Consider the following 14,990-nt stretch of genomic DNA (forward strand, 5'->3'; position numbering starts at 1 on the left):
GTCATGCACTCATTATAAGGAAGGGAACTCAGTATCTCACAAGGGGCATAAACTGATGGCCTACAGAAGTGTTTTATTTGGTGGGGGTAGTTTGGCTTTGCTTTTGTCTTGTTTCCCCCTAGCTAGAGTGTGAGTACCTCTAGGCAGGGCAAGTACACTTCCCTACGACCACAGGTCTCACCATTCCTTACTGTTTACACCTACACATTTACTTTACGACTCTGGCCCCAGGACACTGTGTCTGCAACCCCTGTGATCTAGGCCAAATCTGAGTAGCTGAAATTGAGGTGCAGGGAAAGGAAGTGGCCCATGTTAAGTCATAGAAATAACGATGGTACAGGACTGGAGGAAAGGTCGCCAGATAATTGGACCAGAGCTCACCCTATCAACTTTAACTTCCACTCCATCATTCTATGTCCACTGTAGCTTCCTTTTGATGCTCTTCATCTCCATGCAAGATTATGTCCATTTGTTCTATTTAAGAGGCTACCCTAAGAAGTCACTTGGATTTTGACCAGGATCTGAGACTTTTCCACCCAGGGACAATAGAAATATTTGGGGAAGAATGGGGTCAGAATGAAAGAGCAGAAGAAACATAGAAATTCAACATATTTGAAATCTCTAATGTGTTGTAATTTAATAAAGCAAGACTCCTACTTTGCCAATTTCCTTGTTGAAGGAAATGGCTCTTTTCAAATAGCTTGCCCTTACACAATGCTATCCAGGGCTATTAATGCTGTCGATACTTGAGCTATTTGAAACCCACATGATTAGTTCTTTGTGTTTGAAATACAGGCTAATTCCAGAAAATGGCACCCTTTCCAAATTGAGGTGCAAATCAGTTGACAGATGCAGCCCGAGCCTGATCTTCTTTCTGTCCCATCATACCGTGTGGGAGGCTCCCATTGCAGCAGAATCTGGAACACACCCAACAGTGAGGGGAGGTGCACACTGACTATAGACAACAGTCTCTCTAATGCCCAGGTCTGATCATGTCCTTGCTTTCCAACTGCCTCCCACCCACGGCTACCACCTCCCTACAGGGAAGGCAACTTGGTGCAGTGGCAGGAGGTCCTGGAGCCTCCCATCAGGCACATCCACCACCTAGCTATGATGTTAACTCTGTCACTTAAGTGCTACAAGTTTCAGGTCCTCATCTGTGAAGTGGGAATACTGATGTCTACCTTGCAGGGTCATTATGAAGATCAAATGATAAAATGCTTGTAAAGTTTCGGCAACTAATAGCAGTAGCTACACCAGTCAGCAAGTGTTTCCCATGGTGCCTTGTATGTTCTGCTTGCCATGTTAAGCGCTCCTGCATTGCTTCAGCTGCTCCTCACAATAATGCCATGAGGAAGATGATATTATTCTCCCCATACTACAGCAAAGAAAATTAAGGGTCGTGGAGGTTAGATAATTTCCCATGGTTCTGTGGCTGTTAAGTGGCAGAGAGATTTGACCAAAATCTGTCATCTTCAGAGCCTCATATAGTGGGTGCTCATTAACCACAGCAGTGATGATGATGCTAACGACAAAGGATGGTAATCCAATAAAATCCAACTGCCTGTGGATGGTACTCAAGGCCCCTCATGATTTGGCTTCAACCTACTTCTCCTGCCCCATTTACTGCCTTTCTACCCGCATGGTCTATCCTCGCCCAACTGAACTATTTGAAGTCCCCGCATGGGCATCTCCACGTGTACCTCTCTCTGTTGTCTTGTCCCACCCTCCTCTACCTGATCTGGCATAGACAGGTCTCTTCTTTAAAGTCTGGCTCCAGTGTCCCCATCTCTGTGTGGCTTTCTCTCCCCTCTGCCCCAAGGCCCTGTGGGCAAACCTTTGTTACAGTTAGAATATCTAACTATCTTCTCCACTCGTCTGAGTACCCACCCTCAAACTCAGGCTGTGTGTTACTGTGACGTTGGTCTCTGAATCCCCAGTGGCACCTAGTAGGTGCTGCGTAATTATTAATAAAAGTAAATACATCACATTGGTGGCCCCGACACAGGCCGAGTTCCACCTCTGTGAAACTGGATCTGACTTCCCACCCTCTGAGTTCCCACTGTCATGCACAGAGCAAATAACCCTCTGCTAAGACATGAACGGAAGTGCAGTGGTGCTGGGACAAGAGAGCTCTCCACTACTGGTCAGAGTTCTAGCCCAGAGCCACGTCCCTACAGCAAGCCCCTCATGGCTGCTGAGCATGCCAGAAAGAAAGAGAAAAGGCCTTTCTTCTCAGTTACTTCTTCCAGCGGCCAACTCAGCTCCAACAGAACTGAGCTGGACTTCACTTTTGCCTTGTGCTTAGTACAGCAACATTCACAATATAATTCCTAGAGTCCAATGTTAACACTGGCGATGATACAAGAGGAAAAAAAACTCAGCTGCATTATTTGTTTCCAAGAGCAGCTCGCACTGCTAGCATTTTGCAGAGGGAAAAACCCCCTCTTGGTCATGAACAGAACCAATTTAATGTGGCCACAATTAGAAATAAACCAGACAACCCATGTAAGTAGTTAAGTTGTTGCTTCTAAGATGATATCTGTACCTTGGAAAGCTATCAATTTCTCATCCATAAGGCAGGAAGAGCATCTGAGGGATGTAAGGTGGGTAAGAGTATAGGGATGCTGGGAATCACCAGGCCCACCTAAAGGGAGATGAGTGGGAACTCACAGTCCATCTTTTTTTTTTTTTCTTTTGCGGTACACGGGCCTCTCACTGCTGTGGCCTCTCCCATTGCGGAACACAGGCTCCGGACGCACAGGCTCAGCGGCCATGTGGGATCTTCCCGGACCGGGGCACAAACCCGTGTCCCCTGCATCGGCAGGCGGACTCTCAACCACTGCGCCACCAGGGAAGCCCCTCCATCTTTTTAGGAATACTGCCATCTACTGAAACTTCCAGCTGCTTTCTCTGCCCCAAAACCTGCAGTCCTTCTGTCAGTTTCATTTCAGCATTTTCTTGTGTGTGTCTCATTTCTCATTTGATCTACTATTCTGTTTGTTGTTATGAGGTTTCCCACCGCCCCCACCTCTTTCAGAAGTTAATTACTGTAATTACCCAACTTTTAATAGCTGCTGATCTGGCATCTGCAGAAAATTTCTGAGAACATGTACCACTGCATTTCATTTGCATATTTGAGAGAGAGTGTGTGAGAGTCAGACTTTTCCTAAATTACTTATTGTGACCTGAATAGAGAAAAAGTATCCTACCAAGTGGAAGCCTCATCTGCATACTTAATTTGTCCAATTACCATCCCAAGAGGAGGGAAAGTTCCTCCCCACACACTGATGTGACAACTCATGGTGTTTATCTGAAACTGGGGCTTCTCCACAGAGTCTTCATGCACTAGGAAGCGGAAGGACAGGCCACTGTCTGCTCTGCATCACTTCGTCAGTCATCCTCACGGTGGAGTTTTGCACAACGTGTTTATCAGCAACCGTTTGACTGCTAAGACCACCCAAACCACTGGCTTGGCTGTTCTCATCGCAAGTGCATTGCAGGGTGTGAAATACAGCTAAGGAAGCCCAGATGCATGACCCTGCATTCTGCAAGAGCTGCAGAGATGAGAGATCTACTCATCAAACACATCTTGACCTTGAGCCTAGAAGTGAGTTTTAGATCTCCCCTCAACACCTCCATGATTTTAGGAAGTTACACAACTCTCTTGAGCTTTAAGCACCTGCAAAATGGGGGAGATTCTCATTTTAATGAGCTGTTATGAACACTGATTAATGTTCCTGGAATAGAAGTAACACTCAACGTGTATTAGTTTCCAGTATGCTCCAGGCAGAACCTGTCGTGAATACTAAGGTAAAGAAAGTAAGGTCCCAGGCTTTAGATAACCAAATGACTCAAAGACATTTGATTTAGGGGTCAAATAATTTTATCCATCAGTTAGATGCCTAAGGCAAGTGTGGTGGCTGGTCTTTAAAGATGGCCCCCAACAATTCCCCCTCTCCTGTACACGCAAGCCACCCCTCACGTCAGTAAAGGAGACACAGGTCCCTTCTCGCTGAGTCTAAGCTGAACCTGTGACTCACTTTGACCAACAGAATGCCATGGAAGTAATGCTGGCTCGTTCCAGGCAAAAGCCTCCAGAAGGCTCGGCATCTTCTGTTTTTGTGCTTTGGGGAACCCTGAGCTGCTATGTGGCCTGCTAGAGAATCCAGGTGGAGGTGTACAGGTAGAAGCCAGATGGTGAGGGCTACATGGAGGAGAAGCCAGGCCCTACCAAGGCCCCAGACATCTGACCCAGCTGGGCCAGCCTAGGAGCCTCTCATCATTTGAGCCAGCTTGTGAACTGCCAGCTCTGTGAGTGGAGAACCCATCTGGGTGCCCAGCTGATACCATGTGGAGCAGACAGAAGCTGTCCCTGCGGTGCCTGTCTAAACTGCTGACCCACAGAGCCACGAGGAAGAACGAGACCATTATTGCTAACTTGGCAGCCCTCTGTAATACAGCGATAGATAACTAAAGGAGCAATCAAACCCATTCTAGCCCAGGCTACTGCTGTCCCATAAACGTTGAAAGATATAAAGTGCATATTCCATTTCACTATTAGATGCATCCCTACTCATTGGTTTGATAATCACTTTATCATCACTTTCCAGGAGAGGATCAGGAACCAGATAAAGGATTCCAGTTACAAAGAGACATGTAGACATGGAATTGAGTTAGTCCTTTTTTAACTCCTGTACCTAGTTTACAGGATTTCCTAAGTAAAACAGTCCCTTCCTTACACATCAAGGCGTTTGCTCCTCCACTCCACTTCTCACCAATTTCGGAGGATTTGCAATATTTTTACTAAGCCATTGTCATTTTCAATGATTAATAACACCCCTATAGTTGACCCTTAAACAACACAGGTTTAAACTGCACAGGTCCACTTATGCATGGATTTTTTAAAATAAATATAAGACCTGTATTTTCATTTTACAGATCTTTACCTGAGTGTCGGGAAAAGTTTATGTTCAATTAGAGATCACAATATGTGGAATCAAAACTAGCATCTGAGTCCTGATTCTACCCAAACTTTTCCACCTTCCTGTCCTTGGGTGAGTCATTTAGCAACTCCTTTGTTTTCGAGGCAGAGATAGTAGTACACTGTGTGAGCGTCAGCACCCTTAACCCCCATGTTGTTCAAGGGTCAACTGTAGTCACCATTTCTTCTTAAAACATATCACCTCCTTTTTAACTCCAGGACAAAACAAAGCTGGACCCGCACCCCCGTGAGCCCCCATTCTCCTATAGACGCCACTGCTGTGCAGGGGAAAGACCATAAGAACTGCCACCAGGTAGGACCACATTTAATACCAGGTCCACCAACTCAGAATCCTTAAAAGGCATGTACATTGTCTAAGACTCGGTTTCCCCACTGGCTAAAATGGAAACAATGATACTCCCCACCAAACATCTATGAGGGTAGATAATCAGTGAAAGGGTGTGGCACCGTGCCTGGTACATGGCAGCTGCTCGGTTCAAGTAATTTCCTTTCGTTTGCTACTAATTCAAGAGCGTATTTTCCAGGGCTTCCTCAACTTTGAGTTTCTTTCTCAGAACCTCTAGAGAACATATTCTCTAAATTGAGAGCACTTCCTGAGAATCTGCCTCGTTCTGTTGCTTTCACCGGTACAAGCGCACGTCGCTGCAGTAGGGCCGTCCGTGCTGCCAGGACAGGAGCTAAGAGCCACCTTGACTCCCCCCCTTCCCGTTTCCTGCACCCCGTTCATCCCAGGGCCTTGATTCTATCTCCCAATAGGTCTCCTGACTCCTGGCTCTACACACTCTCCCACAGACGCCACCATAATCAAGCTACCACCATGTGCTACCAGACTGCGGACATGGCTTCCTAACTGCTGTCCCTATTCTCTTCCACACAGCCCCATTCCCAGGCCACCCTCCATGCAACAAGAGAGATTTTTAATACAAAAACCTGATCGTGTCCCCCTCCATTCACTTGAGAGAGACTTCGTGTTGCCCTTGGGATAAAACCCCACAGCTTGTCAGGGCGGCAGCCTTCCTCCGCCTGCCCCATCGGGCACACTTCCAGCTCTCCCGCTTTGCTCCCACCCCAGACACCTGCAGCAGGCTCCTTCCCACCTGCTTAATTGCTACTCATCTTTCAGGGCTCTGCTTAAATGTCACCATCAAAGAGATGGCTTCCCTGACATCCACACCTTCATCTAAATTAGATTTAATTAGGTCTTCCCCCTCCACTTCCATTCCCATTATTCTCTGTCAGCACCCATTTTTTTCCCTTAATATCACATGTGACAATTTGTAATTGTAGATTCATTTGTGAGCTTATTTACTTAGTCTGTCTGCCCCACCACCACCTCCCGGTCCCCACCACAGATGTGGGCTCCTTGGACAGTGCTCAGTTCTCATCCTGTTAGCCCTGCATGTCCTACGTAGAGCGCCGAGCCAGGGTCACAGCCAATATCTAAGCAATGTATAAATTAATGGGGAGCAGAGGGCTTCTGGTCCCACCAATGCCCAGCGCTATATGTAGCACTTATATGGGACTTGCCTCATGAAGGTAAATCATTTCATTCAGTTTTTGTTTGGCTGTTGTTTTCAGAAGGTCACATCACCAACAGGAACAATCTGTTTTGAGTGGCCATGGAAGCGTGGGCAGAACTCAATCAAGGGTCTCAGACCCACTGATACTCCCTTGCAGGAGGCACTTCACGAAGGAGGCTCTGTTCATACAGGGGACTGGAGGCAAAGGCAAAAGGGGAAAGGGAGTCTCTGGCCAGAGGAGCTTAAATGATCAGTCATGAAAAAGACAAACTCATGTGTTCACAACAAGTACCTGAGGGTGATCTTCATGGTACAACTGAGGCAGCAGCCTCACCATGACGCACAGGATCCCAGGGTGCATGATCACAGCATCACCTTCATCCGTCCTGCAGAGAGAGGGGAGCGGGACATCAGACGTAAGCCTTCGCTTCTGCTTTCCACAGAACTTTCTGGATCTTTCTAACACAGGCCACGATACACAACCACAGCCTACCACTTAATTATATGACCTTGAACTGATTAATCTGAGCCTAACTTCCCCCAACTGCACGATGGAGCTAACAATGCCACACTTTCCGCGTAGAGTCACAGAACAATGCCGCTGTGCACTAAGGCACAGTGTCCGGCACAGAGCAGATGCTTCACGGAAGGTAGTTCCCTGGGCCGCTACCCTCTCTCCAGATATGTGGGAGGTGGAGAAGCTCTCATTTTATATCAAACAAACACACAAAGGACCATGTCTGGATCCCTTCAAGATGGTGTAAGCACACCCTACTCTGTCCTACCCACTGAATTAAACTAAAACCCCAGATAGAACGCATGAGCAGCTCTCTGAGGACTCTGAAAAGTAAACGGTAGCACAGCAGGAAACCAAACCCAAAGCACCATGCAACTGGTAACGTGTTTCCTGGGGCTTCCCCCTCCAGTATCTCCCGGAATGGGCTTACAAGGAGTAAGAACCGTGCACCACGTGTGGACAGAACAGACACAGCCTCCAAGAGGAGGCTCTATTTCTAGTCTAAGGAGTGGGAAAAGAGGCTCCAACAGGGCCCAGAGCATGGAGGAAAATCCCTGGAATTTTCTTTGTTGAGTTTCTCCATTCTTTCTCACTTCAGCCTCCAAGAAACCGCACAGCAGCAGCAGTGACCAGGCAAGCATCTGAAATTCTCGGGGAGGGGACCCCTCCTCTCTGACCAGAGGAACTCTGGTCCCAAGAGTCAGGCAAAATCCCCAATGTTTTTGTCTCTCTTTTTCCTCTCCCTGCTTGGCCCCAGAGACAGATGCAATTGTGGGAAGTGCATGGCAGAGCAGAGAAACTAAAGCTCCAGCTTTCTAGACAGAGGAGAAGGAAGGGACCCCAGAGAGCCAGAAAGTGTCGGGAAGATGATGAAGAGGAGGAGACTTAAGAGTGAAAACACTAAGTTGTGTATCAACCTCTGAGCTCAATTCTGAGCTGCACATGTGTGGATCTGACCCTAAACCACATTCCGAAGGCTTTGAGAATTGCTCAGGAAGAGGTTTGAAAAAGTTTTAAAAATTGAAAAACCACTCGCTAAGCTAGCAAAGACAGAAAAAGACACAAATTACCAACATCAGAAATGAAAGAGAGAATACCACTGCACACCCCACAGAAAGGATAAGAAAATACTACAAATAACTCTGTGCACACAAATCTGACAACCTAGATAAAATGGACCAGTTCCCTCAAAGCCACAAACTACCGAAAGTAAGCAAGAAGAAATAAATAACCAGGACAGTTTATAGCTAGCACAAAGACTGAATATGTAGCTTAAAACCTTTCCACAAAGAAAACTCCAGCCCCAGATGTTTCCACTGGTGAATTCTACCATACATTTAAAAGATAAATAACACCAATTCTATACAATTTCTTTCAAAATATACAAGAGAACACTGCCCAATGCATTTTATGAGACCAGAATTACTCTGATATCAAAAGCAGACAAAGCCAGTATAAGAAAAGAAAACTACCTGCCAACATCTCTTAGAAAAATAGGTGCAAAAATCCTTAATAAACTACTGGAAATCAAATATAACTATATATAAAATAAATAAGGCACTATGGCCAATTTGTCTTATCTCACAAATGCAAGGCTGGTTCACTATTCAAATATCAGCCAATGCAGGGACTTCCCTGGTGGCACAGTGGTTAAAAATCTGCCTGCCAATGCAGGGGACTCAGGTTCGAGCCCTGGTCTGGGAAGATCCCACATGCTGCGGAGCAACTAAGCCCGTGTGCCACAGCTACTGAGCCTGCGCTCTAGAGCCTGTGAGCCAAAACTACTGAGGCCCACATACCTAGAGCCTGTGCTCCACAACAAAGAGAAGCCACCACAATGAGAAGCCCGTGCACCGCAATGAAGAGTAGCCCCTCCTTACCACAACTAGAGAAAGCCTGCACACAGCAACGAAGGCCCAATGCAGCCAAAAAATAAATAAATAAATAAATAATAAAATTGAGGACTAGAAAATTGGTTCAAGATGGCAGAGTAGAAGGACATGTGCTCACTCCCTCTTGTGAGAGCAATGGAATCAGAACTAACTATTGAACAGTCATGGACAGGAAGACACTGAAACTCACCAAAAATGATACCCCACATCCAGAGTCAAAGACGAAGCTGCAGTGAGATGGCAGGAGGGGCGCAATCACAATACAATCAAATCCCATTAACTGCTGGGTGGCTGACTCACAAACTGGAGAACAGTTATAACACAGAAGTCCACCCACTGGAGTGAAGGTTCTGAGCTCCACGTCAGGCTTCCCAACCTGGGGGTCTGGCAACAGGAGGAGGAATTCCCAGAGAATCAGACTTTGAAGGCTAGTGGGATTTGATTGCAGGACTTCAACAGGACTGGGGGAAACAGAGACTCCACTCTTGGGGGGCACACACAAAGTAGTGTGTGCATCAGGACCTAGGGGGAAGGAGCAGTGACCCCATTGGAGACTGAACCAGACCTACCAGCTAGTGTTGGAGGGTCTCCTGCAGAGGCGGGAGGTGGCTGTGGCTCACCGGGGGGGCAAGGACACTGGCAGCAGAAGCTCTGGGAACTACTCCATGAGCCCTCCCAGAGTCTGCCATTAGCCCCACCAAAGAGCCTGTAGCCTCCAGTGCTGGGTTGCCTCAGGCCAAACAACCAACAGGGAGGGAACTCAGCCCCACCCATCATCAAACAAGCAGATTAAACTTTTACTGAGCTCTGCCCACCAGAGCAACACCCAGCTCTACCCACCACCAGTCCCTCTCATCAGGAAGCTTGCACAAGCCTCGTAGATAGCCTCATCCACCAGAGGGCAGAGAGCAGAAGCAAGAAAAATTACAATCCTGCAGCCTGTGGAAGGAAAACCACAGTCACAGAAAGACAGACAAAATGAAAAGGCAGAGGACTATGTACAAGATGATGGAACACGATAAAACGTCAGAAAAACAACTAAATGAAGTGGAGATAGGCAACCTTCCAGCAAAAGAATTCAGAATAATGATAGTGAAGATGATCCAGGACCTCAGAAACAGAATGGAGGCACAGATCGAGAAGATGCAAGAAATGTTTAACAGAGACCTAGAAGAATTAAAGGAAAAACACCTAGAAGAATTAAAGAACAAACAAACAGAGATGAACAATACAATAACTGAAATGAAAAATACACTAGAAGGAATCAATAGCAGAAAAACTGAGACAGAAGAACGCATAAGTGACCTGGAAGACAGAATAGTGGAATTCACTGCCACAGATCAGAGTAAAGAAAAAAAAGTGAAAAGAAATGAAGACAGTCTAAGAGACCTCTGGGACAACATTAAACACAACAACATTTGCATTATAGGGGTCCCAGGAGGAGAAGAGAGAGAAAAAGGACCCGGGGAAATTTTTGAATAGTTGAAAACTTCCCTAACATAGGAAAGGAAATAGCCACCCAAGTCCAGGAATCACAGAGAATCCCAGGCAGGATAAACCCAAGGAGAAACACCCCAAGAAACATAGTCATCAAATTGACAAAAATTAAACAGAAAGAAAATTATTAAAAGCAACAAGGGAAAAAAGACAAATAACATACAAGGGAACTCCCATAAGGTTAACAGCTGATTTCTCAGCAGAAACTCTACAAGCCAGAAGGGAGTGGCATGATATATTTAAAGTGATGAAAGGGAAGAACCTACAACCAAGATTACTCTACCTGGCAAGGACCTCTTTCAGATTCAATGGAGAAATCAAAAACATTACAGAAAAGCAAAAGCTAAGAGAATTCAGAACTACCAAACCAGCTCTACAACAAATGCTAAAGGAATTTCTCTAAGTGGGAAGTACAAGAGAAGAAAAGGACCTACAAAAACAAACCCATAACAATTAAGAAAATGGTAACAGGAACATACATATTGATAATTACCTTAAATGTGAATGGGTTAAATGCTCCAACCAAAAGACACAGGCTCGCTGAATGGATACAAAAACAAGACCCATATATATATATATATATATATGTTGTTTAGAAGAGACCCACTTCAGACCTAGGGACACATACACACTGAAAGTGAGGGGATGGAAAAAGATATTCCATGAAAATGGAAATCAAAAGAAAGCTGGAGTAGAAATACTCATATCAGATAAAATAGGCTTTAAAATAAACAATGTTACAAGAGTCAAGGAAGGACACTACATAATGATCAAGGGATCAATCCAAGAAGAAGACATAACACTTACATATGCACCTAACACAGGAGCACCTCAATACATAAGGCAAATGCTAACAGCTGTAAAAGAGGAAATGGACAGTAACACAATAAGAGCGGGGGACTTTAACACCTCACTTGCACCAATGGACAGATCATCCAGACTGAAAATTAATAAGGAAACACAAACTTTAAATGACACAATAGACCAGATAGATTTAATTGATATGTATAGGACATTCCATCCAAAAAACAGCAGATTACACTTTCTTCTCAAGTGCACATGGAACATTCTCTAGGACAGATCACATCTTGGGTCACAAATCAAGCCTTGGTAAATTTAAGAAAACTGAAATCATATCAAGCTTCTTTTCTGACCACAATGCTATGAGATTAGAAATAAATTACAGGGAAAAAAATGTAAAAACCACAAACACATGGAGGCTAAACAACACATTACTAAATAGCCAAGAGATCACTGAAGAAATCAAAAATACCTAGAGACAAATGACAATGAAAACACAACGATCCAAAACCTATGGGATGCATTAAAAGCAGTTCTAAGAGGGAAGTTTATAGCAATATAATCCTATCTCAAGAAACAAGAAAAATCTCAAATAGACAATCTAACCTTACACCTAAAGGAAACAGAGAAAGAAGAAGAAACAAAACCCAAAGTTAGTAGAAGGAAAGAAATCATAAAGGTCAGAGCAGAAATAAATGAAATAGAAACAAAGAAAACAATAGCAAAGATTAATAAAACTAAAAGCTGGTTCTTTGAGAAGATAAACAAAAGTGATAAACCTTTAGCCAGACTCATCAAGAAAAAGAGGGAGAGGACTCAAATCAATAAAATTAGATATGAAAAAGGAAAAGTTACAACAGACACCACAGAAATATAAAGCATCATAAGATACTACTACAAGCAACTCTATGCCAATAAAATAGACAACCTGGAATAAATGGACAAATTCTTAGAAAGGTATAAACTTCCAAGACTGAACCAGGAAGAAATAGGAAATATGAACAGATCAATTACAAGTAATGAAATTGAAACTGTGATTAAAAATCTCTCAACAAACAAAAGTCCAGCACCAGGTGGCTTCAGGTGAATTCTATCAAACATTTAGAGAAGAGCTAACACGCAACCTTCTCAAACTCTTCCAAAAAATTGCAGAGGAAGGAACACTCCCAAACTCATTCTATGAGGCCACCATCACACTGATACCAAAACCAGACAAAGATACTACAAAAAAAGAAAATTACAGACCAGTATCACTGATGAATATAGTTGCAAAAACCCTCAACAAAACACTAGCAAACAGAATCCAATAGCACATTAAAAGGATCATACACCATGATCAAGTGGGATTTATCCCAGGGATGCAAGAATTCTTCAATATATGCAAATCAATCAATGTGATACACCATATTAACAAACTGAAGAATAAAAACCATATGATCATCTGAATAGATGCATAAAAAGCTTTTGACAAAATTCAACATCCATTTATGATAAAAAAAAACTCTCCAGAAAGTGGGCATAGAGGGAAACTACCTCAACCAATATAGGCCATACATGACAAACACACAGCAAACATTATTCTCAATGGTGAAAAACTGAAAGCATTTCCTCTAAGATCAGGAACAAGACAAGGATGTCCACTCTCACCACTATTATTCAACATAGTTCTGGAAGTCCTAGCCAGAGAAGAAAAATAAATAAAAGGAATCCAAACTGGAAAAGAAGAAGTAAAACTGTCACTGACAGAAGTAAAACTGTCACTGACGTGATACTATACATACAGAATCCTAAAGATGCCACCAGAAAACTATTAGAACTAATCAATGAATTTGGTAAAGCTGCAGGATACAAAATTAATGCACAGAAATCTCTTGCATTCCTATATATTACCAATGAAAGATCAGAAAGAGAAATTAAGGAAACAATCCCATTCACCATTGCAACAAAAAGAATAAAATACCTAGGAATAAAGCTACCTAAGGAAATAAAAGACCTGTACTCAGAAAACTGTAAGACACTGATGAAAGAAATCAAAGATGACACAAACAGGTGGAGCAATATACCATGTTCTTGGATTAGAAGAATCAATATTGTCAAAATGACTATACTACCCAAAACAATCTACAGATTCAATGCAATCCCTATCAAATTACTGATGGCATTTTTTACAGAGCTAGAACAAAAAAATCTTAAAATTTGTATGGAGACAAAAAAGACCCTGAATAGCCAAAGCAATCTTGAGGGAAAAAACTGGAGCTGGAGGAATCAGACTCCCTGACTTCAGACTATACTACAAAGCTACAGTAATCAAGACAATATGGTACTGGCACAAAAACAGAAATACAGATCAATGGAATAGGATAGAAAGCCCAGAGATAAACTCATGCACCTATGGTCAACTAATCTATGACAAAGGAGGCAAGGACATACAATGGAGAAAAGACAGTCTCTTCAATAAGTGGTGCTGGGAAAACTGGACGGCTACATGTAAAAGAAGGAAATTAGAACACTCCCTAACACCATACACAAAAATAAACTCAAAATGGATTAAAGACCTAAATGTAAGGCAAGACACTCTAAAACTCTTAGAGGAAAACATAGGCAGAACACTCTATGACATAAATCACAGCAAGATCCTTTTTGACCCACCTCCTAGAGAAATGGAAATAAAAACAAAAATAAAACAAATGGGACCTAATGAAACTTAAAACCTTTTGCACAGCAAAGGAAATCACAAACCAGATAAAAAGACAACTCTCAGAATGGGAGAAAATATGTGCAAACGAAGCAACTGACAAAGGACTAATCTCCAAAATATACAAGCAGCTCATGCAGCTCAATATCAAAAAAACAAACAACCCAATCAAAAAATGGGCAGAAGGCCTAAATAGACATTTCTCCAAAGAAGATATACAGATTGCCGACAAACACATGAAAGGATGCTCAACATCACTAATCATGAGAGAAATGCAAATCAAAACTGCAATGAGGTATCATCTCACACCAGTAAGAATGGACATCATCAAAAAATCTACAAACAACAAATGCTGGAGAGGGTGTGGAGAAAAGAGAACCCTTTTGCACTGCTGGTGGGAATGTAAATTGATACAGCCACTATAGAGAACAGTATGGAGGTTCCTTAAAAAACTAAAAATAGAATTACCATATGACCCAGCAATCCCACTAATGGGCATATACCCAGAGAAGACCATAATTCAAAAAGACACATGCGCCCCAATGTTCACTGCAGCACTATTTACAATAGCCAGGTCATGGAAGCAACCTAAATGCCCATCGACAGATGAATGGATGAAGAAGATATAGTACATATATACAATGGAATATTCTCAGCCATAAAAAGGAATGAAATTGGGTCATTTGTAAAGAAGTGGATGGACCTAGAGACTGTCATACAGAGTGAAGTAAGTCAGAAGAGAAAAACAAATATCGTATATTAACTCATAATGTGGAATCTAGAAAAATGGTACAGATGAACTGGTCTGCAAGGTAGAAATAGAGACACAGATGTAGAGAACAAATTTATGGACACCAAGGAGGGAAAGTGGCGGGGGTGGTGGTGGTGGTGGGATGAATTGAGACATTGGGATTGACATATATACACTAATATGTATAAAATAGATAACTAATAAGAACCCCTTGTTTAAAAATAAAATAAAATTCAAAAAAAACGAAGAAAAAGATATTTCAGATATCGAAAACACAATTTAAAAAATTAAGGGCTAAAAAAACAAAACAAA

At 43.1% G+C, this 14,990-nt stretch overlaps 1 protein-coding gene across 2 annotated transcripts in view; it reads right to left on the bottom strand.

Moving 5' to 3' along the window:
- The window catches only part of WDFY4 (WDFY family member 4), a 277,878-nt gene that overhangs the window by 199,394 nt on the left and 63,494 nt on the right, over positions 1-14,990 (bottom strand). For both annotated transcript variants that reach the window (XM_060034652.1, XM_060034651.1), the window contains exon 14: positions 6,818-6,911. In XM_060034652.1, the coding sequence (XP_059890635.1) occupies positions 6,818-6,911 (94 nt within the window). The remainder of the gene's footprint in view (positions 1-6,817; positions 6,912-14,990) is intronic.

This window comes from Delphinus delphis, chromosome 16 (genome assembly GCF_949987515.2).
Source record: "Delphinus delphis chromosome 16, mDelDel1.2, whole genome shotgun sequence".
Classification (NCBI taxonomy): domain Eukaryota; kingdom Metazoa; phylum Chordata; class Mammalia; order Artiodactyla; family Delphinidae; genus Delphinus; species Delphinus delphis.